This window comes from Zootoca vivipara, chromosome 3, assembly GCF_963506605.1.
Source record: "Zootoca vivipara chromosome 3, rZooViv1.1, whole genome shotgun sequence".
Taxonomy (NCBI): domain Eukaryota; kingdom Metazoa; phylum Chordata; class Lepidosauria; order Squamata; family Lacertidae; genus Zootoca; species Zootoca vivipara.
The window spans coordinates 80,326,494-80,351,076 of NC_083278.1; the positions used below are offsets into that span (position 1 = coordinate 80,326,494).

Consider the following 24,583-nt stretch of genomic DNA (forward strand, 5'->3'; position numbering starts at 1 on the left):
GTGTCCAGACAAAAAGGGCTCAGGGGCAGAGCATATGCTCTGCATGCAAAAAATGTCCCAAGTTCAATTCCTAGCAGAGCTGGGAAAACATCATCTGAAACCCTCAGGACTTGCTGCTCATCAGAGTAGACAATAGGGGACCCAGGTGGCGCTGTGGGCTAAACCACTGAGCCTAGGGCTTGCTGATCAGAAGGTCGGCGGTTCGAATCCCTGTGACGGGGTGAGCTCCCGTTGCTCGGTCCCAGCTCCTGCCAACCTAGCAGTTCGAAAGCACATCAAAATGCAAGTAGATAAATAGGAACCGCTACAGCTGCAGCTGGATCAATGCCTTGTCGTGGCGAAGGGGCTTGAATAACTCAGAGAAGCTATGAGCTATGCCATGCAGGGCCACCCAAGATGGACAGGTCATAGTGGAGAGTTTTGACTAAACGTGATCCACCTGGAGAAGGAACTGGCAAGCTGCTCCAGTATCCCTGCCAAGAAAACTCCATGGACAAAGACAACAGGCATATAAAAGTTATGACGCTGGAAGATGAGCCCCTCAGGTCGGAAGGCGTCCAACATGCTACTGAGGAAGAGCGGAGGACAAGTACAAGTAGATTCAGAGCTGATGAAGCGGCTGGGCCAAAGCCGAAAGGACGCTCAGTTGCGGATATGCCTGGAAGCGAAAGGAAAGTCCGATGCTGTAAAGAAAAATATTGCATAGGAACCTGGAATGTAAGAACCATGAATGGAGGTAAGCTGGATGTGGTCAAAAATGAGATGACAAGAATAAATATCGACATCCTGGGCATCAGTGAACTAAAATGGAAGGGAATGGGCGAATTCAGTTCGGGTGACTATCATATCTACTACTGTGGGCAAGAATCCCGTAGTAGAAATGGAGTGGCCCTCATAGTCAACAAAAGAGTGGCAAAAGCTGTGATGGGATGCAATCTCAAAATGACAGAATGATCTCGATACGAATCCAAGGCAGACCTTTTAACATCACAGTAATCCAAGTTTATGCACCAACTACCGGAGCTGAAGAAAGTGAAATTGACCAATTCTATGAAGACCTACAACACCTTCTAAAAATGACACCAAAGAAGGATGTTCTTCTCATTACAGGGGATTGGAATGCTAAAGTAGGGAATCAAGAGATAAAAGGAACAACTGGCAAGTTTGGCCTTGGAGTTCAAAATGAAGCAGGGCAAAGGCTAATAGAGTTCTGTCAAGAGAACAAGCTGGTCATCACAAACACTCTCTTCCAACAACACAAGAGACGACTCTACACATGGATATCACCAAATGGGCAGCATCGAAATCAGATTGATTATATTTTCTGCAGCCAAAGATGGAGAAGCTCTATACAATCAGCAAAAACAAGACCTGGAGCTGACTGTAACTCAGATCATCAGCTTCTTATAGCAAAATTCTAGCTTAAACTGAAGAAAGTAGGAAAAACCACTGGGCCAGTAAGATACAATGTGAATCAAATCCCTTATGAATACACAGTGGAAGTGAGGAAAAGGTTTAAGAATTTAGATTTGGTGGACAGAGTGCCTGAAGAACTATGGATGGAGGCTCGTAATATTATACAGGAGGCAGCAACGAAAACCATCCCAAGGAAAAGGAAATGCAAGAAAGCAAAATGGCTGTCCAACGAGGCCTTACAAATAGCGGAGGAGAGGAGGCAAGCAAAATGCAAGGGAGATAGGGAAAGATACAGGAAACTGAATGCAGATTTCCAAAAAACAGCAAGGAGAGACAAGAGGGTCTTCTTAAATGAGCAATGCAAAGAAACAGAGGAAAACAATAGAATGGGGAAAACCAGAGATCTGTTCAAGAAAATTGGAGATATGAAAGGAACATTTCGTACAAAGATTACCATAATCAAGGACAAAAGTGGTAAGGACCTAACAGAAGCAGAAGACATCAAGAAGAGGTGGCAAGAATACACAGAGGAATTATACCAGAAAGACATGGAGGTTCCGTACACCCCAGGTAGTGTGGTTGCTGACCTTGAGCCAGACATCTTGGAGAGTGAAGTCAAATGGGCCTTAGAAAGCACTGCTAATAACAAGGCCAGTGGAAGTGATGATATTCCAGCTGAACTATTTAAAATTTTAAAAGATGATGCTGTTAAGGTGCTACACCCAATATGCCAGCAAGTTTGGAAAACTCAGCAATGGCCAGAGGATTGGAGAAGATAGGTCTACATCCCAATTCCAAAGAAGGGCAGTGCCAAAGAATGCTCCAACTACCGCACAATTGCGCTCATTTCACACGCTAGCAAGGTTATGCTTAAAATTCTACAAGGCAGGCTTAGGCAGTATGTGGACCGAGAACTCGAAAGGGCAGAGGAACCAGAGACCAAATAGCAAACATGCGCTGGATTATGGAGAAAGCTAGAGAGTTCCAGAAAAACGTCTACTTCTGCTTCATTGACTATGCAAAAGCCTTTGACTGTGTCGACCACAGCAAACTATGGCAAGTTCTTAAAGAAATGGGAGTGCCTGATCACCTCATCTGTCTCCTGAGAAATCTCTATGTGGGACAAGAAGCTACAGTTAGAACTGGATATGGAACAACTGAGTGGTTCAAAATTGGGAAAGGAGTACGACAAGGTTGTATATTGTCTCCCTGCTTATTTAACTTATATGCAGAATTCATCATGCGAAAGGCTGGACTAGATGAATCCCAAGCCGGAATTAAGATTGCCGGAAGAAATATCAACAACCTCAGATATGCAGATGACACAACCTTGATGGCAGAAAGTGAGGAGGAATTAAAGAACCTTTTAATGAGGGTGAAAGAGGAGAGCGCAAAATATGGTCTGAAGCTCAACATCAAAAAAACCAAGATCATGGCCACTGGTCCCATCACCTCCTGGCAAATAGAAGGGGAAGAAATGGAGGCAGTGAGAGATTTTACCTTCTTGGGCTCCTTGATCACTGCAGATGGTGACAGCAGTCACGAAATTAAAAGACGGCTGCTTCTTGGGAGAAAAGCAATGACAAACCTAGACAGCATCTTAAAAAGCAGAGACACCACCTTGCCGACAAAGGTCCGTATAGTTAAAGCTATGGTTTTCCCAGTAGTGATGTATGGAAGTGAGAGCTGGACCATAAAGAAGGCTGATCGCCGAAGAATTGATGCTTTTGAATTATGGTGCTGGAGGAGACTCTTGAGAGTCCCATGGACTGCAAGAAGATCAAACCTATCCATTCTTAAGGAAATCAGCCCTGAGTGCTCCCTGGAAGGACAGATCGTGAAGCTGAGGCTCCAATACTTTGGCCACCTCATGAGAAGAGAAGAATCATTGGAAAAGACCCTGCTGTTGGGAAAGATTGAGGGCACTAGGAGAAGGGGACGTCAGAGGACAAGATGGTTGGACAGTGTTCTCGAAGCTACGAACATGAGTTTGACCAAACTGCGGGAGGCAGTGCAAGACAGGAGTGCCTGGCGTGCTATGGTCCATGGGGTCACGAAGAGTCGGACACGACTAAACGACTAAACAACAACACAGCGGGAAGGTAAACGGCGTTTCCATGTGCTGCTCTGGTTTGCCAGAAGCGGCTTTGTCATGCTGGCCACATGACCTGGAAGCTGTACGCCGGCTCCCTCGGCCAATAATGCGAGATGAGCGCGCAACCCCAGAGTCGGTCACGACTGGACCTAATGGTCAGGGGTCCCTTTACCTTTACCTTTTAGAGTAGACAATATTGATGAACCAATGGGTCAAATGTGTATGAGCAGCTTCCTATGTCTTACCAAACCGCAGCTAGGATTTTAACACAGGCTTCTAAGCAGAGAGAGCTCCAAAACCTCATAGAATCATAGAGTTGGAAGAGACCACAAGGGCCATCCAGTCCAACCCCCCTGCCAAGCAGGAACCTAGATTACTTCAAAAGCCTCATATTATGTCACTCCTATTATTTTCCTTTATTATTTATTACAAGTAATAATTAAATGCATGTCAATAAAATAGGTGGAATTTTGGAAACAAACACTTAATCTTGCAGATATCTTGCAGAACTCTCCTTGCAGACGCCAGATAAATCAGTTTGCAGCTCAGCTGAAGACCGTATATTTTTAAAAGAACAAAATTTATATACCACTTGATTATAAGAAAACCTCTAAGCAGTTTACAAAAAAAGAAATAAAACACTTTAAAATTCTCAATAAAAAGCACAAGTATTTAAAAACATTGAAAAGTTGATTAAAATAACCTATACCTAAAAAGAGAGAAAGCACACGTGGCTTCTACGTATCTGGACAGGCTTACCTAAAGAAATGTGTTTTAAGCAGATGCCAAAAAGAATGTCGTGAAAGCACCTGCATCACAGGCAGGGAGTTTCAATGTGAAGGTGCCACTGCAGTAAAGACTGATTTCTTATTATGTGGCACCTGTAACAGTGCCAGTTAATGCAGATCTTGTAAGGTGATCCTGCCCCTAATAGTAACACCTTGGACCTGGCCTGGTAGCAAATGGACAGCCAGTGCAGTTCTTTGAGCAAAGCTGTTCTATGCAGAGCATCTCTTCTTGTACACTAACAGCATATTGTGAACCAAGTTCAGGGGAAGCCTCACAGAGTGCACTGCAGTAATCTAACCTTGAAGTCACCAATGCCTGAACCACTGTGGTCAAGTTCTCTCAGTCCAGGAATGACCTTATCTGTCACAGCTTGTAAAATGGGCTTCTAGCCACTGAGGCTGAGCCTCCCATGAGAGAGCAGGACAGTTTTTAAAGACAGCCACACGTACAAGGCACAGGTGTCTAGTTCTGGCTTCAGAGAAATTTTGCCTCCACAAGAGCACCTTGCAGCTCCCCTCAAAGGCCACAGCAGAACATATAGGAAGAGGCAATGCAGATTTAAGTTTCCCAAGCAGTTGGTGGATCCACCTGCCACAGTTTTGATTCAGATGAGATTTTCAACATTAGCAACAGCAAAAGGAACCACTACCTTTAGACCAAAATTCTGCAGTTATGTTTGGACAGGTATTAGTAGTTAACAAGTGTGTGGGCTATACTGCTTTTTCCTTAAAAAACGCAAAATGTCAGATGCCGATGGTCTCTGAGATGGCACTTTTGAAAGCAGTTTCTTAATTAGGGATGCCTGCAAACAAAGGAGAGATCGTTTATTATTTTAAATTACAAGCATGGAAAAGACAGCCTATAAAAATCCTTTGCCTCAGTATACCATGACCATATCTGTCACAGCTTGTAAAATGGGCTTCTAGCCACTGAGGCTGAGCCTCCCATGAGAGAGCAGGACAGTTTTTAAAGGCAGCCACACGTTCAAGGCACAGGTGTCTAGTTCTGGCTTCAGAGAAATTTTGCCTCCACAAGAGCACCTTGCAGATCCCCTCAAAGGCCACAGCAGAACATATAGGAAGAGGCAATTCCAGATTTAAGTTTCCCAAGGAGTTGGTGGATCCATGTGCCAGTTTTGATTCAGATGAGATTTTCAACATTAGCAACAGCAAAAGGAACCACTACCTTTAGACCAAAATTATGCAGTTATGTTTGGACGGATATTAGTTAACAAGTCAAGGAAAAAGCGATACTGCTTTTTCCTTAAAAAATGCAAAATGTTAGATGCCGATGGTCTCTGAGACGGCACTTTTGAAAGCAGTTTCTTAATTAGGGATGCCTGCAAACAAAGGAGAGATTGTTTTTTTTATTTTAAATTACAACAAGCATGGAAAAGACAACCTATAAAAATCCTTTGCCTCAGTATACCTCTATTGGAAACTCCTTTGTAAATGGTTCTGGTAATTTGCCTTCTTTTATGTCCTTGAATATCTGAAAAATAAATACACAGTGTATTCAACTACAGTGTATTCAATCCTATCTGAAGAAGTGTGCATGCACACGAAAGCTCATACCAAAATAAAAACTTAGTTGGTCTTTAAGGTGCTACTGAAGGAATTTTTTTATTTTAGTGTATTCAACTGTCACTTAAGAATACCTCGCGTGACACAATTTTCACTGGCAAAGTTCAAAGATTATTATTATTATTATTATTATTATTATTATTATTATTTCCCCAGCCACTCTGGGCGGCTACCAACAGAACATTAAAATGCAATAAATTATTAAACATTAAAAGCTTCCCTAAACAGGGCTGCCTTCAGATGTCTCCTAAAAGTCTGGTAGTTGTTTTTCTCTTTGACATGTGGTGGGAGGGTGTTCCACAGGGCGTGTGCCACTACCGAGAAGGCCCTCTGCCTGGTTCCCTGTAACTTGGCTTCTCGCAGTGAGCGAACCGCCAGAAGGCCCTCGGCACGGGACCTCAGCGTCCGGGCAGAACGATGGGGGTGGAGACGCTCCTTCAGGTATACTGGACCAAGGCCGTTTAGGGCTTTAAAGGTCAGCACCAACACTTTGAATTGTGCTCGGAAACGTACTGGGAGCCAATATAGGTCTTTCAAGACCGGTGTTATGTGGTCTCGGCGGCTGCTCCCAGTCACCAGTCTAGCTGCCACAGTCTGGATTAATTGTAGTTTCCGGGTCACCTTCAAAGGTAGCCCCACATAGAGCGCATTGCAGTAATCCAAACGGGAGATAACTAGAGCATGCACCACTCTCTTCAAAATGAAGCCTGGGTTCTTTCAGCAACAGAGACTCACAGCACTTACCGCAAACAGTATTTGAAGGTCCTGCATTTTATTACCCTGTTCTCCCTACAAACACACAATGCCCCAAGTTTCACGGCAGTTTAATAAAACTTTGTAGCAGTGATACATGAAGGAAGCAACTCAAGATTCAGTTGAGGTTCAACACACCAGGAATACTGAAATAGATAAGGAACTTCCTAATGAGTTAAGAGTCCTGAAAAAAGCCCTGATATTTGGCATCCAAAGACAGAGACATCCTTGTTCCACTTGTGTTGAAAACTTGCTATTTCAAGGTTACTTAACTTAGTTTTAATAAAGTGTGTGGGGGAGAGAGAGCAAATTACTTTGAGATGTGTGAATTTGTAAATGAAAAGCTGTATATAAAGGTCTTAAATAAACAAACAAACATAAAAAAACTCCTTCATGTCACACATTTATTGGAGGGTCCTCATGTGTACTCAAAGGGGCTTCCTTCAGGAATTTAATGGACACATGAAAAGGGAGGGGCAGAGCGTGCCATTGCCCATTCATAAATCAAGTGAGAAAAATGCTTGAAGGGAGAGTTAATGATTACAACAAAGTCTGCAAATGGGATGTTTTTCATTTTTTTTATTTAAAAAAATAGTATTTGGGAGCAAAATACTGGGCTGCAAAAAAAAAATGCTTTTGAAAGAGATACATTAGTAGGACTCCATAACAGCTGGAACACTTGCAGACTCTCAATGTTCTATGTCTCAATTCCATTTTCCAATTTAGTAAAACAACATTGCTTAAGGACCTGTTTGAAGGAAGGAGAGAATGGCTGGTTTGCATTTCCCATTCCTCAACAGGAGGAAAGGTTGGTACTGGGAGCTTAATAAATTTGCATTGAGGTTCCTTTTGCAAAAAGGCACCCGCCTCAGAAGCAACCTCTTGAATTTATAGAAGCAAACCTTTCCTTGAGCAGGTCAGTTGGTGGCAATTCCTGAAAAGTGTTGGGTTTCTTTAGAAAGCAGTAATCTAAAACATAATGCTTTTCAGATATCTGTTTTTAAAAATATAATTTGCTTGCTAAAAACCATGATGATGTTTGATGGGCGGTGGTGTAGTGGAGATTCCTGGTCTCAAATTGGGAAGGGGGAGGCAATGCGTCTGCAACCCACTGCCTTTCATCCCCCTGCACAACAAGCTCTATCTGGCCTGCTCTCTCATGGTGTATATCTGCGAGAGTGAGTGACAGAGCAGGAGCAAGAAAGACAAGAGCAAAGCAACTTTCTGGCGACCTAGAGTAGAAATGTACCATTCATACAAGCTGCATTTGTATCACGCAAAACAACTGCCAGCATCTAAGGCAACAAACCTGCTTCCGGCATGCTCTGTAGTAAGTGGATGGGGGAGGCAGTGGCCAGTTGGTTTTTCTCCCAAACAAAACCTCCCCTGTCCCCCTAACAACTCTGCTGCTATTCCCCAGACTATGAAGGAAGGAGTGCCAAGAGGTCAGCATTTCTAGACCACTGTCCATTAGCAAGAATGCATAGACACATGAACATGCCCCTTCATCCTTCTATCCTGTCCCTTTCATCCACTCCAACTGTTTGGAGCCCCGGTTGTGCATACATATTTTCTATACATTTCTGAGAAAAAATATGTGCCATTAAAAAAAATACATTTACCTGGTATTTCTCATGATAAGTTTGGAATGTGTAAAGCATTTCAAATAAAATTAATCCTAACGGAAAGATATCCACTTCCTTTCCATAAGTGTTCCCCTCCTGTGGACGATGCAAACATGAACACATTAGGTCATAAGAACATGTTCTAACAAGAACTTTTCATGGAGCTTAATCATATAGGCCTTATGCACTTCAAAGCATATATTGGCATTTTATTCTGAAAACTGACTACAGGATCAAGGCAGTTGGTTCTTTCCCAAATTCCCACTCAGTCATTAAGCTAACAGAATGACTTGGAGATGGTCACTCCCTCTTAGTGTAACCTAACTTACAGGGGTTGTTGTTGTTGTTGTAATAATAATGGGGGTGGGGGTGTTTGATGATGAATGAATGAATCTTTATTTGCATCAGCCATCGGCCATAGCAATAAAACAACAATATAATATAAAAAGAATAGAAATAAAAAGTCAATTATATAAAATACATTTTAGGGCTTTGAATCACTAGTCAAATAGTGGATCTTATTCTGATTGCCCCAGCTAAAAACCTTGCAACCTTTGCTGTCACCTGCTCATCTTGATCTGACAATAGAAAGGACACTCTGGCAGTGGTTGGGCGACCCGGAATGGACAATAAAAGAGGGGTGATAATCTCATTCCTCAAGTCTTAATAAAGAGGGTAAGCCAGAAGGGCATACACCACCGATTCGGTACTCCCATCTCCACAGGGGCATTGTGGGGATGGAGGAGGTGGTGGTGGTGGTCACTATGAGTGTGTACTTGTGTACTCAGAACAAATTTACAACTGCCCTGGGAGAAAAGTGTCATTGCATTCACATGGATCAAATATTAAAAGTATTACCTGTTCAGGAGCCATGTATTGTGCTGTTCCTCTCTTTTCTGTCCGCTGTACTGAAAGGTCATCTACACCTGTGGTTACTAGCCCAAAATCACCAATTTTTATTTTATTGTCTCTAGATATTAATATATTTATTGGCTGGGGGGGTAGAGAGAAACAAAAACCAAAATATTCAGATATAAAAGTCATTCAGGGACGCAGGTGTCACTGTGGTCTAAACCACTGAGCTTAGGGCTTGCCAATCAAAAGGTCGCCGGTTCGAATCCCCGCGACAGGGTGAGGTCCTGTTGCTCAGTCCCTGCTCCTGCCAACCTAGCAGTTCAAAAGCACGCAGTGCAAGTAGATAAATAGGTACCGCTCTGGCAGGAAGGTAAATGGCATTTCCGTGTGCTGCTCTGATTCGCCAGAAGCAGCTTAGTCATGCTGGCCACATGACCTGGAAGCTGTACGCCGGCTCCCTCGGTAAGTAAAACGAGATGAGCACCGCAACCCTGAGTCAACCCTGGCTGGACCTAACGGTCAGGGGTCCCTTTACCTTTACAAGTCATTAAGCTCTGGATAAGTCACCATAGTCTCCTCAACAGTTATCCCACAGAGTCTGAACCCCCTCAGCTTCTTATTTGCTTAAAAAAAAATCTGCTGTGTTTTCAATTTCCCCTCCAGATGAAAACATCCACCTTGTACTCGAAGTATATTCCAGATTAAGACCCCCCCCCATGCAACTGAAATAATAAAATAAAATAAATGCATCAATTTATTTGGAATTGAAGAAGTGAAATAGTTTAAGTAAGATACTTTTTTCTCCTGTGTTCTCCTTTATATGTACCCTCTCCCAAGCACCTATGATAAGACTAATTGAACTTTTCAGTAAGAATATTCCTAGCTAGCAGCTTCTGTTCATATTTCCATTTTATCATTCACACCTGATATTGTAATTGTCTCATCTGCATACCTTGAGATCTCGATGAATTAAGTCTTTAGAATGGATATATGCTACCCCTTCCACTATTTGCTGGAATTTAATTTTGACATCTTCATGATAGCTTTCCTTTGCACTTTCCTTACTAATCCAATCTTTAAGTGTTCCTGCTTCACAATATTCCATCACTATGAAAAGGCAGTCACCTTGCACCCTGCAAAAAATAAAATAAAACAGATGACTGATCCAAGCACCTAGTTCACATCCTCGAGCTTTACTAACTCATCCAACACGACAAGACTAAACAGTGCTCTGTAACCTTTAGATTCATCTGCTGTAACAGCAGAGTCATGATCCCGGGGGGTGCAAGCGATTTTTATCCTCAAAACACTCTGCAAACAAGTCAGAGACAGCTACCATCAGTTTTGCCACCTCCTTTGGGCCAGACTATAAGAGGCCCTGCACTACCCAGAAAATCTATGCTGGATGGCACAATGAGGATGCAATTGAGGCACCAAAGCAGGGTGGATAAAAATCAATGATTAAGTTTATTTTAAAAAATCAGTTTTTTTATTTTAATCAGATTATTAAAATAAAATTCTTTTGGAGGAGTAAATATTTCTAAAATAGTTTTCTATTTAAGTTACATTATAGTCTAAAGGCTATTCATCATGAAATAAGGATTTGTTTTAAGTTTTTCATGTTTGCTAAAACTCAGTCTAAGTTTTTCTAAATTATTATTATTGTTCAGCTGGTAACATGTCCGCCTAGCCACTGAGGTCACCAAGGCCTCTAGTGAGAGTTGGATCCTAGCAGCATCATATTTCTTTATGGAAATTGATTCTGGGACCAAGAGAATTTACCTACAGCTACAACTGTTCTTAAGAGTTAGGAAGTGAGCTGACAAGCAAAATAAAATTAAATAAAAAAAATGCCAGTTCCTAAAGTGAAGCCACTGCCAAAATGCTGTTTATTATTTATTTCTTTAATTTGTCTCTATTTTTTTAAGGCCTCTAAGGGTCTTTGGGCAATAACATTAACAATGCAAAATTTAGAATAGGAACCCAATAAAAATGATCACCCACAAAAATAATAAACGTCAGCTAGTGGGAGGGGGTGGAGGAGGAGAAAGCGAGTTTGCCAGCCTTTTGCTCGGTCCTTTGAGTACTAAGCACAGGCCTGACAGCCAGTTGACTGTCAGGCACTTCTGAACCCTATGCAAGTGATTCTGACAGGTGGGCAAGATAACCCAACTATCAACATATGATGTCACAAAGCTGATCTGGCCCATAGAGCCAAAATCTGATCCACCTCTGGTTTACGCAAAAAACAACAATACATGTCACCTTAGAGAGGTTCTGAATACGCAGTGGAATTACCTCTGTTCACTATCCTCTGGCGATGGGATATTATCTTTCCCGATCCAACAATGAAAATATCGAACTATATATTCATGATCAAGGTTTGCTAAGGCTTGTACTTCCTTTTTTGATTCCTCTTCTCCTCTAGTGTGGGGTGGCCGAAGGGGGTCAGAAGGGGAAAAGAGTATTGTTAAAATGTATGCAAAGCAAACCCTGAATACTTGTACAGCTAACTCACAACTTACATGCATTTAACCTGTGTGCATTCAGCTTTATGTGTGTGGCAAATTAAAATAAAAAATAAAAAGGGGGCAGGCAAAAGAGACTTTGGTAATGCCACCTTCCATTGGACCCAATGTATTTTGACTATATGTGATTTTGGTTCTACATGCTATACCCAGAATGTAACCCCAGCTTAAGTTGAGAGTGGCCTGTACTGTAAAGAAGAAAAAGGATTATTTTTATACCACTTCTTTTAAAAAAATGCTTCTGATTTGGAATGCCTAGGTTGACTCTGAATAGAATTTACTTGGATACAACCATATTTATTCTAGTTACAACATAGAGCCCAGCAACAGAAAGGAAAATGGCATGTCCTTAACCCAGTCACTTGTTCATGCATTAGGACAGTGGTTGATGGACTTCAACTCCCATCAGCCCTGGTCATCCAGGGATGATGGAAGCTGGAGTCCAACAACATCTGGATAGCACTACATTGACAACTCCTGCATAAGCAACTAAGCCACGGTTAAGCCTAACTCTTTTAAATGTTGATTTACAGTGCCCCGCAATTCCTCTAAAATTAGGACTAAAATAATTTCACATGTGCAAAACAGCACAAATTGTTAAAGCTTAAATTAGCTTAATTAAAATAATAAGAAGCACAAGATAACTTACACAAGAAGCTTGACTCGTTTAACAGCTAATAATCGACCATCAATGAAATGTTTTGCCTTGAAAACGGTTCCATATCCACCAGATTTAATTTTCTGTATATCTTCAAAATCGTCCAGAAACCTGGTTCCAAAAATGAATGCAAGTCTTAGTGTTAAATGTCAAAATTCTTGAAAAGGGTTACAATGGCAATATACCTGCAACTATTATTAATTTAATGATGAAATAAAGGCACACAGCTGAGGTATCCAAGCAGTCTAGGAGTGGGTATATTTGCTGTCATTCATGGAATGCACAAGGCAGCTATCAGTAATCAATACCGGTAGTAAAAAACAAACAAACACACACACACACACACACACACACACACAACCTAACACACAATATTAAAAACAACCACACACACTACCATAGTTCACACACAGAGAACAGCCACTCAATAAAACTACCAGTTTGTTAAAGGAGATCAACTGTTGTAATTTGATCAGACCTTTTCATGAAAGCAAATGGAAAGGCCTGTGTGTACTTGGACATGGACCAATGCGTGCGTTAAAATCCCCAGCTACCACTAACATGGACACGACTAGTTGCATTTTTCTCAGTACTTCACAAACCATCTTTCCAGGTAGTCTCAATTCAATTCAAACGTCAAAGGTATAAAAGGCGAAACTTATAAATAAATCAGCAGGACTTTTGAAGGCTACCCTTACTTTTCATTGATGGTGTACTTGCTTTGCTTTCGATTCGGCTTTGAAAATTTCGGTGCCAATGGCGTCTCTCTTCTTAGGAAAGGAAAAAAAGTGGAAATGAAACTTTGTAACACTTAAGCACACCTGTAAGTACCCATTTTCTTTGAGGTGTTAAATAATTTCCCTTAACTAACGGATAAATCAATTGAATGAAGGGCATCCATTTCAAAAGATAAATACATACTTTTTAGGTCTCACAGCAGAATCTTTGGGACTTGCCTATGGCAAAATCAAGAAGAAACAATTAATGTTGAAGTTCTACCACAGTGCCAAATGCTTAAAACTTAAAAAGACCACTCAAAATCAGAATGCAGTTATTGTCAGGCATCAGAGTTCAAAAACAGAACCACTACAGATCATGAAATAATTTCTTGTTTCCTGAACCATACGAGGTCCTGGTTAGGAGGAAGCTCCCCCTGGCTGGAGCTGCACAGTCCTCAACTCAAACTTCCCAGATCTGAGGAGTTAAACAACCCAGGAAAATCAACCCCATGCCACTAGCTGCTTTATAGCTTCTGCACTTTGCCCCTTAGCTAGGGATGTAGAAGTTCATTTGATCCATTTCTTGTAATGGACAGACTTGACCCATTTGGATTACACACTTCCCTGGAGGGTTGTGCCAGTCAATGTGTACAGCACTGAGCAAGATGGACCACTGGTCTAACTCATTATAAGGCATATTCTGATATTCCAATGGAATGGAATGAGCCCATCCCCTGCTCATCACTGAGGGGAACCAGACTGTTGCCTGCCAGTTTTCCTTCTGTCTATTTCCTTGGTGTACCACCCTAGGAGCCATTTGGCACAATGGCAGTATACTCAAAATTACATCAGACTGACCAATGTATTTCAATTCAGTACTGGCCTATAAGAAATTATAGCAGGATTAATATTTTAGCGCACACAAACAAGAAGAAATAGTTAATACTGTAATGGCAAGAGAAAATTAAGTTTTCATACCAGAGAGGATGGAGAAGCTTCATTGAGCTGTATGGCACCAAACTGATTAGCAAGTTTGTCAGCTGCATGGTTACAGCTGGAATCCCGACCTGTACCACTACAGAAATATTTGAAACGAATGTCAGCATTATGTGTTTAATTTATCTGCCATTTATGGAGTGCTATCTTGAAGTGAAGTTTAGGGTGGGAAGGTAGCTCAGTTTTTTTTCTTTTGGTAAAGTATAAAAGTGGTGCACCAAATAAAATATAGGCACCAGAAAGCATGCCCATTATGATCCCTGTGAGCTTAACATATTTACTTAAGCCTGCTCAACTATGCAAGCGAGACAAAGCACATGAAAAACACCACAGTGTAACTTAACATTATAAAAGCATTTTCATTAAGCCCTCGGTTGCGCCCAGGCTCTCTTAGGTTTTGTTTTTAGTTCACGTTTTTGGAAAACACTTGCTCTTCCACATTCGCTATCTCCTCTACCTTAGGAGTGGGGACCGCTTTTCCGTCTGAGGGCCGCATTCCCTACTGGGCAACCTTTGGAGGGCCACATGCCCACGGCCAGCAGCACCAGAGGCAAAAGTTGGCAGATCAAGGAATGCAAATGTTACCTTGATACAGGAAGCTAGTTTCTACCCACACATACATGCACCTCTGTATCCTGCACCCAGACTAGCACAAGGCATCACCAGAGTTCAATGATGTATTCCAGCCAGGCAGAAACACTGGGGGGGATGTGTGAAGCTGGGCCAATGTGGGATGTGGCCTGGGGAGATTTCCAAGAGGCCTGGAGGGGTGCATTTGATCCCCATGCCTGCTCTAGGTCATGCAAAGAACTCCTAATTTTGAACAACCAGAAATCCACTTCAGGGCCATAAATGCTCTGAAGTCAAGAGAAGTCTGTTTTTATACTAGTGCAGGTCTCGCTAGCTGGCCCTTGGGCCCCTCTCTAGATGACATCCCTCACTAGCTCTGCTCCACATTCTCCCCCGGTTCTTTTGCCTAGCCTGGAATGTATTCTTGAACTACAGGAATCCCCTTGCCTGTCTGGATGCAAACCTTTCCTTATGCTCCTCCTAATCCTTCCAAAAAGATGACAGAAATTGTAGACTAGATAAAGACTGCAGACTCTCTCCTCAAGCACCATTTGTTTCTCCACTTTTAAATTGACAATGAAATGGTTCCTTACTTTGAATAGATACCGGAGCTCTGGAAAACTACACTATCCGATTTGTTGGAAGCAAAGTCCACAGCCTCTTGAGCAGACCTGAAATACAAGTTTCCAAACAGCAGTTTTGAATTCTTTAGTGTTTTCCTTCCTTTTGGTTTTAATTTATAACCAAAGGAAGATAGGAACAAAAATGATTTAAGTAAACAATAAATGATGAAGTAAAACCAATTCTCAATGGTTCTCAAGTACTCTTCAATACCGTTTAAGTTTCTATTTTAATAGTTTGGGTTATAAAGTTAATTAATTATTTTTCTTCACTTCTGCATATCCTGTGGGGAAAACCATACAGAGGATGAGGAGCAACTCCATGGATTTAATGTCTGAATCAAAACCTTCAAGCAGTGATAACAACATTAACTGAGGTGTATAATGAACAGGTTTTTCTAAGCTTGTTTACATATTTTCAGCTTGTTTCAATATTTTCCAAAAAACAGACAACTCAAAAGATTAGACAGGTATAAAATCCATTTGAAGAACTTTTAACTACTGTATAAAGCGAAAGAGCAGCCCAGTTCACTCTAGACCATGGTTTGGTGCTACGTGCACCAGCTAGAATGAGCTAGAATCATTGCAAACAAAGCCTTGGGTTCATGAGGAGCCCCTATGGCCTCTCCTATCTCAAAGCCAAACCCTTTTTCTTTCAATCTCTAAGAAACTGCTCAGTTTCAGAAGAAGCAGACTTCAACCCATGGGTCTTGAAGCTGGCTTGTTTTAACTAACCAGAGTTGGCTTTAAATTGTGATCTCTCATTATATGTAACATGCAGCAGGAGTTTTGTGAATCCCAATTAAACACTAGCAAAGTCCTTCTCTTAGTTGGGGAGATCAGAGGAGGGCATGCACGAGACTAAAGCTTCTCTAGGGATTATTTCGGCTTATGAACGTTGTAAACTTTTTGTTTTTATTTTGTTTTTAAAAGCCCACTTACGTACTGCTTTTAAGGCCTAGAAAGGGCCCCAAGGCATGAAATAAAAGAGATCCACATGCAGGCAAGATTAAAATACATTAGAAGTTTGCAAAATAAGTAGGAGGATAATCTAACCTCCCATGGGAAGGAGGGCTGCAGCTGTGATATTACCATTAATAAGGCACTGTTTCAATTGCTACCAATCACACCTTCCTTGCCATTTACAAGGCTATGTTATACGTAAGTGTCCCTTTTGCTCCTTATGGAATGCTATATTGTACAGCATCATTATTAAATCAACAACAAAAAATTAAAATAAGAGTACTTTAAAGAGACATCATTAAATGTTTAACTTACGTCCCAGATGCCTCTGGTGATGATTCTTGGGAATTACTGTGTGGTGGATTTCTAGAACTATTTGTAAGGGAAGCACTTCTTTCTGCCTGGAAAACAATTCGGAATTATACCTTAATCATGGATTTAAAAAATCTACTGCAACAAAAAGTAACAATGGCAACGAAATGAAAGGGATTAAACCAGCCTTGGCCAACCCAGTGCACTCCAGATGTTCTGGACTATAACTCTCAGTCGGTAGACCCTAATCCCAGGGTCATGGGTTCAAACCCCACATCAGGTAAACGATTCTTGAAATGCAGGGGGTTGGACTACATGACCCTCGTGGTAGATTCCAACTCTACAATTCTATGACTCCAAGATTCTCATCACCCCTATCGAGTATCACATTGCTGGCAGGGCTAGCGAGAGCTGGCAAAACCGTTCATAGGACACTTCCTGCAAAGAAAATTGCTACACTGACAAATAAACACAGTCTGTTGTTTTCCTTTAAAATGCAATACATACCCTGGAAGTTGCTTGGTCATTCAACTTTTCATACGCTTGCCTGGCTGCAATCCGTTTTGCAGTTTGTTTATTATTTCCTGTTCCCTCACCAAAATCTTTATCATCAATTTTACAGACACAGTGAAAACTAGAAGGCATAACAGAGGGGAGAGGGGAAATAAGTTAGCATTCACTGTTGTAGACGAAGGCAACAATCCTATAGACCTTGGGCAGGAACCCTTTCTCCATACCAAGTTCTAATGACCTCAAGCAAAACTTTTTGGTGTCCATGTTACAAAAGTGTGCATATGGTCAGGAGTCAGAAATTGGGTGGCCAGAGCAGAGTCCACACAGGCATAGTGGCACTTCCATTTTCTCTCCACCCTGCACAAGCTCCAAAAATCTCTGAAGGGTCCTCCATTTTGAGGGCATGTGGGAAGCTGCAGGGAAGTGGAGGGAAATAAAAAGCCTTGCAGCGGGACCTCAAGCCTTTCTTTGGCTATGGAAAACTACAAATTCACTGCCACCTGTCTCACATATCATTTTCCTACATTTCATTTTATTTAGGCCCGGGGATCCAAAAGTGGTAGATAAATGATGGGCAGTATATAAATTTAATCAATAATAAAAGTAGTTATAGTAGTAAGGTAAAGGTAAAGGACCCCTGGGCGGTTAAGTCCAGTCAAAGTCGACTACAGGGTTGTGGTGCTCATCTTGCTTTCAGGCCGAGGGAGCCGGTGTTTGTCCACAGACAGCTTTCGGGGTCATGTGGCCAGCATGACTAAACCGATTTTGGCACAACGGGACACTGTGGCGGAAGCCAGAGCGCACAGAAACACCATTTACCTTCCCATCGCAGCGGTACCTATTTATCTACTCACATTGGTGTGCTTTCGAACTGCTAGGCTGGCAGAAGCTGGGACAGAGCAACAGGAGCTCACCCCGTCATGGGGACTCGAACTGCGAACCTTCTGATCGGCAAGCACAAGAGGCTCAGTGGATTAGACCACAGTGCCACCCACATCCCAGTAGTAGTTGTAGTAGTGGTGAAATTACTAAACGTCACAGACCATTCCCAAAAGCCTGAGTTAAAAAGCCACATTATGAGCTGGCACCCAAATACTACAAAAAGACATCTACTATTGTCTACAAATCACTAAGAGCTTTAGGTATAACTAAAAAAAAAGTTGCCAAGAATAGTAGTCAAAAAAATAATAATCAATAATTATTGACATCTTACATTGGCATGTGATCCAGGCCAGATTTAGAAACCACATCATATCGAACCACCACTTTGTTCCTCGATGAATATTCATTGAGCAAGGTAAGAAAGTTAGGTAAAGAAGCTGGTAGTGCAGCAGGCTCAGGCAACTGAGATAGTGGAGACATACAAATAAAACATAAAAAAGAAAAGGATGTAACTTTCTCAATTCTTATTCTTTTCTTAACATTTTAGGGTGACTTCCTTGAAACCCCCCTATCTGTGCTTCATCATATTTCATCTTTAGCAATTTCAAAATCACATCTTTAAATCATACTATATATCGTTCTTTAACCTAATTTCTCTTATTACTTCCTTTAATTCAATTTACTTTATATTTTCTTAAAACAGGATCTGCCTGTAAACAATAGGTCTAAATCAGTCTGCTTGAACAGTGAGCAGTTTCTCACTGAATTCCTCTTTATTACATGGTATGGGGAGATCTATACTTGGGTTTCATGTTCCAAGTTGGCAGCAGGACACATAAAATACTATTCTTATTTAGCAATGTTACATGGCAACAACAATACACATCCAAGGCAAAGGCCAGAAGGCTAGACCTGATACAGGATAGGTGTGTGTCATTCCTAGTTCTGACCTGGTACTGGGTATATACGAATCCAACTCCCCATAGACTGAAGACCTAGGGGAGCAAGCAGCGTCCCTTGGAATTGCCACTGAGGATCTCCTTGAGGGACCCTCCACAGAAAGACTTGCAGAAGAACACTAAGAGTTTTCAAAGGAGGTGGTGACGCCACCCACAACCTGCCAGAACGCTGACACCAAAAGGTCCAGGTCAAAGAGAGACAACATAGTATGCATCTACAGACCCAGAATGATTGTACAACTTAAGAGACGGCAGTGCTTCCTGAAAGACCTTCATCACCATCAGCTGTGTAAGAAGGACATGGGTTCTCAAACTCTGGTATGTGGACCACCAATGGTCCACAAGCTACATTCAAGTGGTCCACAGCATGCTCACATTAAATACTGATTTTTAATTGCATTTTATTGCTTATTTTACTTCTTACATTGCATTTTATTGTAATGTAATATTAATTCTATGACATTCTGTGTTGTAATATAACACACCAGTTGAAATTTCCAAACCATCTTCCAAGGCAGCCCCTGGAAGTAGTAGTGTAGTCTAGATAAACTCTTTCCTGGTCCACAGACATTATATATACACTTCCTTGACTTTACAGAGGCACATTTGTCAATCTCCTGTTCTCTGCAGCACTCAGCCAATCCTGATCTATGGCAAAGAGGTCCCTCCCATGAGTCTCAAAACAGAAAAACTGTTATGACTAATTGAAGCAAATCTGAGTCACAAGCAGTTCCAGAGTATTTTCCAGAAATGCTGTATAGATCTGCTTTCAACAAGCTCCCCCACCCATGGGGGATATATCTTAAATGCACAGGGATGGAGCAAAATCCTATCAGTATTATTTTTACTTTGTTCTTTTGTGGGTTTCTCAGTGAATTTCTAAAATGAAAAGTTTTGCTTCTATGCCTGTCTAGATATGAAGCCACACCCTTCCACAAACTTGGAATATATTTTCCCAAATCTCAGACATAATAAAAGTTGATTCAAAAACTTATCACATGTGGTATCGCTGAATTTCTAAAAAAGATGCATCAAGTCAATTTTGTCTGAAAATCGTACTCGGAATATTTTTCCCTATCCATAGATAATAACTGGGTTTATTAAAGAGAGGAGACAATGGCACTCTGCACATGTACAATGGCACACTTTCCTAAATCCTATTGTGATGGAAGCAGCAAGGTTAAAAGGTGCATCCCTATCAACTCAAAAATTTTCCAGCTACCCCTGCCCACAGATGGCATATATCCTTGCAGCTTCAGGCAGATGTTAAAACAGAATGAGATATAAGATTGGTTTTTTTTAGCATACCTCAAGATCAAAGGCTCTTTCTTTTCTGTTTTCTAATTATTTGTATGCCACAACATGTATCCTTTATGGTCTACTTACTGGCAGTTCTTGCTGTATGGACTCCCAAGCTAAGAATGCTGCTTGATCTTTTGCCTCCTTCTTGGTTTTACCTGTTGCTTGGCTAAACTGCTTTCCATCTATTTCAACTGCTACAGTGAATCTGCAATGAAAAAGAGAGAGTTAAATGCCCGCAGTCTGCAAAATATGCTTGCAGATTGAACTCTATGCTTTAAGTCTTGGATACTGGATAAACAGAAATGGGAAATACCTGGCTAGTTTGCTACTGTAAATCTCTCGTTCCTATTATTTGTAAAGTGTGCCTAATGCTAGCTTCCCTTTTCTGTCCTATAAGGCTCCATTCACCAACCATGCCCCTCTATATGTTTTAGAGTACAATGCCCATCATCCCTGGCAATCAGCCATGCTGCCTTGGGAGCCAGAGTCCAACAACATCTGGAGAGGAACAAGTGAGCCATCCTACTAAATTAGATGCTGTTTCAAGCAGCTGTCTGGCGAGTAGGAGGGTTCAACAGTGCAGCTTCTAATGAAAGTTTGCTAACCTATCTGCAAGTATTAGGCCAAGAAAAACCTATGCGGTCCATGAAATGCTGTAGGAAACAGACTCCCTTTCCCTCTGTAGCGCTTACAACAGGCACATATTTCTCTCTCGGTTTATCCCAGTGTACATCATACCATGAGTTCTCTTTCAGGTGGGAAAGAAGACAAGATGCCTTCCACCAATCAAGCACTGACTGCAAGAGAGGGGAAAGGAAGCAAAACAACACAGAAAGTGCACTACTTTCTCCCACCCTTATAACTGGAATGAGAAATAAAAAGCAATGTCAGGTCTTGGGAGCGGGGGAAGCCTGGTTCTACGGTATGTTATGCTTTATCTCTAGAGTTGAAAAATCTTAGTGGACTAAGAAACTGGGATGGTTAAGGAAGTGTTTCAATAGTAGGACTGTATACAGTATAGGTGTGGGGAAAAGGCTATCCAAAAAAACTGATCCTTTAATTTAGTTGCCATACCAATATTCCTGCCCTGCTTACTTGCTGCATATAACGCATCTAGAGAGAAGTGTGAATTTCCTCACTCCTCCCTGTCCCTACTTCCCAACATTCTTCATTCACTTACACACGATTATGAGGTGGGCCTTCAAAACCAAGATCCCTATAGTCCAATCGTAAACGTTGTCTCTGACAATATTCATTAAGTCTCGCCATGTAAAATCTTGGAACAGCTTGGTTGTCTGCCATTTTGGTACGGCCTAGGAAACTGAAATAAATTTGAAGGAGGAACACTGCATTATTAACAACACTCCCCACCCCACTTACGTTATAAGTATAGAAACCAGGGGAAAAACCAGAGCCCTCTGGGAAAGAGACCATGAGGGGTTCCCTTTTAACCCTCCCATTCACACCATGGCGGTAGAGGCACCGCACACAAGAGTGGTTTCCACCACCACTTCCCCAGGAGGCCCAAACACAAACACAGAATCGTAGAATCAAAGAATTGTAGAATTGGAAGCTGCTCAGAAGCCTTGCCACTGGGAAACTGGGAGTGGAAGCAAACACATTTCCCCAAGAAAAGAAATGAACAGTGACTCTCTCACACTTCTTTTATCCCACCACCACCCAGACTAGCAACAATCTGCTAGTCCATGTAGTGGGGCCAAAAGGGGCATGAGAGTGGCTCTCTCTGCTCCCTCTAAACATAACATTCCAGGAGCCCCCACAATCCTCTCCCTTTTCCCCTATCAGAAAGCTTGTCAGCAGCTCTATAGGAAGAATACAGAGAAGAGCTTAGATGCCAAGAAGAAAAATTCTATTACAAACTTCTCAATAGACAATTTTCAACCTTCCCTTTCCTTATGCTGATGACACCCAGATTTATCTGTTGATGGATGGCCGTCCTGCCTCGGCCCTGGACACATTGACCAAGTGCCTGGAAGCTGCTGCTGGATGGCTACATGGGAGTCGGCTGAAGCTAAATCCTTCGAAGACAGAGGTCCTCTGGCTGGGTCGGGATGACATGGGACGGGGGGGGGGGGCAACTTCCATCTTTCGCTGGGGCCCAATTAGTGTCAGCCCCTTCTGTCAAGAGCTTGGGGGTAACCTTGGATGCCTCCCTTTCCATGGAGGCACAGGTTGCAACCACAGCCAAGGTGGCATTTTTCCATCTCCGCCGCATTAAGCAGTTGGTCCCCTATCTCTCTCAACCTGATCTAGCCACAGTGATCCATGCGATGGTCACCTCTAGGCTTGATTATTGTAACTCGCTCTATGCGGGGCTGCCCTTGAAACTGACCCAGAAACTCCAGTGGGTGCAGAATGCCGCAACGAGGCTCCTTACAGGGTCCCAGCCGCGGGATCGTATTCATCCAGTGCTTTACCAACTGCACTGGCTCCCGGTGGAGTACAGGATCAGGTTCAAGGTGCTGGTTTTGACCTTTAAAGCCTTATGCGGCTTAGGACCCTCGTACCTACGGGACCGCCTCTCCCGGTATGACCCACAGAGGACATTACGGTCCACAAATAATAACATATTGGAGATCCCGAGTCACAAGGTGGCTAGGCTGGCCTCGACCAGGACCAGGGCCTTCTCAGTACTGGCCCCGACCTGGTGGAACGCTCTGTCTCAGGAGACTAGGGCCCTGCGGGATTTGTCATCTTTTCGTAGGGCCTGCAAGACACAGCTGTTTCGTTTGGCCTTCGGACTGACGCAGTCTGACCCCACGGTTACCCTCCCCTAAGGTTTTATTTATAAGGTTTTACTTATAATGGTTTTATCTTATTCGTATATTTTTAATTTTAAAATTGAATTTTAACATTGTATTATTCTGTTGTTTTAACTGAATTGTTTCTTTTATATTTGTGTTGATATTATTTGTTGTTAGCCGCCCTGAGCCCGGTCTTGACTGGGAAGGGCGGGGTATAAATAAAAATTATTATTATTATTATTATTATTATTATTATTATTATTATTATTACTGAGCAGCCGCAGGCATAGCTCAGACGGTAGAGCGTGATACTCTTAATCTCAGGGTGGTGGGTTCAAGCCCCACGTTGGGCAAAAGGATTCTTGCATTGCAGGGGTTGGACTAGATGACTCTCGTAGTCCCTTCCAACTCGACAATTCTATCTATCCAGCCTAAGAGTTCAGATTAACTCAAACGTTAACTCGCTTTCCTGTGACCTGGGACATCGTGAACCAACTGATAAGGAGCACAGCGCCCCGTGACTGGTGACGCTATGGCCAAAACAAACTTCCAGGGGGGAAGCCAACCAGGGTCACCCGCGCCGTCCCCTGGACCCAGGCTGGCCAAAGCGGCCGCAATGCTCTTCACAGGAGGAGCGCCTGCCCTGGGGCACAGCGGCGCGCCCTTCACCCTTCCTGCCCGAATCAAGGTGCGAGGTCGTGAAAATTATTGGGCAAAGAACCTTCCAGAAGTGGCAGCAAAAAGGCAATTAAGCACGAAGTAACTTATTTACTTCGCGCGCCCCTGCAGGGCCAGGTGTCGAGAGGGCGGCCGCCTGCCTCTGCCCAAAGCCCACGTCCTCGGAAGGAGCCCCGCGGGAACTAAGCAGGCTGGCACGAGCGAGGAATCGGGTGGGATTCCTATCGCGCCTCCCGCCCCCGGGAGCCGACTTTTGGATGCCTCCTGTCAGAGGCTGCAGAGCGGGGTCAGGACCACCTCGGAGTACTCACCAGCGCCCCGGGGTGGTTGGTGGGCAAGTCCGGGCCAAGAGCGGCGGAGCCCCCTCTGCAGACGACTGGCTCCGAGCGGGAGACTCGTCCGTCTGCTGGAAGCGCTGCTGCTCCGCTTTCGTTTCCCTGCTGCAGCCGTCCCGTAGCAAACGGGCTCCGCTCCTTCCCCGGCACAAGCGGCCACCGCAAGAATCGAAACTGAAACGCGCCGCTGGCGGTACCGGGAACGTGTCGGCCTTGGAGCTTCCGGTCTGGTCTCCTCACCGCTCAGCTTGGTCGCTAGGAGAGCCGGCCCCCGCCGCCGCCCCCGACCTTCTTGGTTGTTTTTATAACTGCGCGTCAAAAGGGGTTCTGGTTCAGAGGCATTGGGGGGGGGGGCATACCTGACCGAATCATTGGTCATCCAACTTTATCTGACTCCCTTTCATAAAATGTTATTTTGCAATGGTTATGGTAATGTCTTCATTTTATTTTGCTGTTTTGAATGCAGCTTGACTTTCTTCAATGTTTTATTTTGCATTGCTTTCTTTGATGGTTTGATGTAGGCTGTAAACCTCTTGGATATTTTTTTTTCCTTCTTAAAATTATAAAGCAGCATAGAAATGAATGGATGTTTTGCCGAAACTGGTTTGAGTAATGGGATTAAGGATCCTAGCTGTCTTCTATCTCAGCAGCCCTAGGGAGTCAGGTG

The 24,583-nt window shown here is 42.8% G+C and overlaps 1 protein-coding gene across 3 annotated transcripts; it reads right to left on the reverse strand.

The window, feature by feature from the left end:
- Window positions 1–2,982: 2,982 nt before the first annotated feature.
- EIF2AK2 (eukaryotic translation initiation factor 2 alpha kinase 2) lies at window positions 2,983–24,174 on the reverse strand. 3 transcript variants are annotated; one of them, XM_035108280.2, is made up of 17 exons: window positions 23,893–24,174; window positions 21,319–21,459; window positions 20,223–20,343; window positions 18,209–18,339; window positions 16,990–17,116; window positions 16,486–16,571; window positions 15,181–15,258; window positions 14,000–14,096; window positions 13,224–13,258; window positions 13,001–13,069; window positions 12,294–12,413; window positions 11,415–11,540; window positions 10,069–10,249; window positions 9,120–9,254; window positions 8,259–8,357; window positions 5,729–5,791; window positions 2,983–5,639 (listed from the first exon to the last, which is right to left on the reverse strand). In XM_035108280.2, exons 2-17 carry the CDS (start codon window positions 21,438–21,440, stop codon window positions 5,499–5,501), a joined length of 1,731 nt encoding a protein of 576 aa, XP_034964171.1. In that variant the 5' UTR covers window positions 21,441–21,459; window positions 23,893–24,174; the 3' UTR covers window positions 2,983–5,498. The 3 variants fall into 3 exon arrangements, with proteins under 3 accessions (XP_034964171.1, XP_034964172.1, XP_034964170.1); XM_035108281.2 differs by having other exon boundaries at window positions 2,983–5,102; window positions 13,001–13,072; XM_035108279.2 differs by having other exon boundaries at window positions 13,001–13,072.
- Window positions 24,175–24,583: the final 409 nt, after the last annotated feature.

Coding starts and splice junctions, on each gene's coding strand:
- EIF2AK2 (XM_035108279.2), bottom strand. CDS start 21,440: ATGGCAGACAACCAAGCTGTTCCAAGATTTTACATGGCGAGACTTAAT. Junction 9,255..10,068: donor TAATTCATCGAGATCTCAAG/GTATGCAGATGA, acceptor CTACCCCCCCAG/CCAATAAATATATTAATATC. Junction 5,640..5,728: donor CAAAGGAGTTTCCAATAGAG/GTATACTGAGGC, acceptor CTTTGTTTGCAG/GCATCCCTAATTAAGAAACT.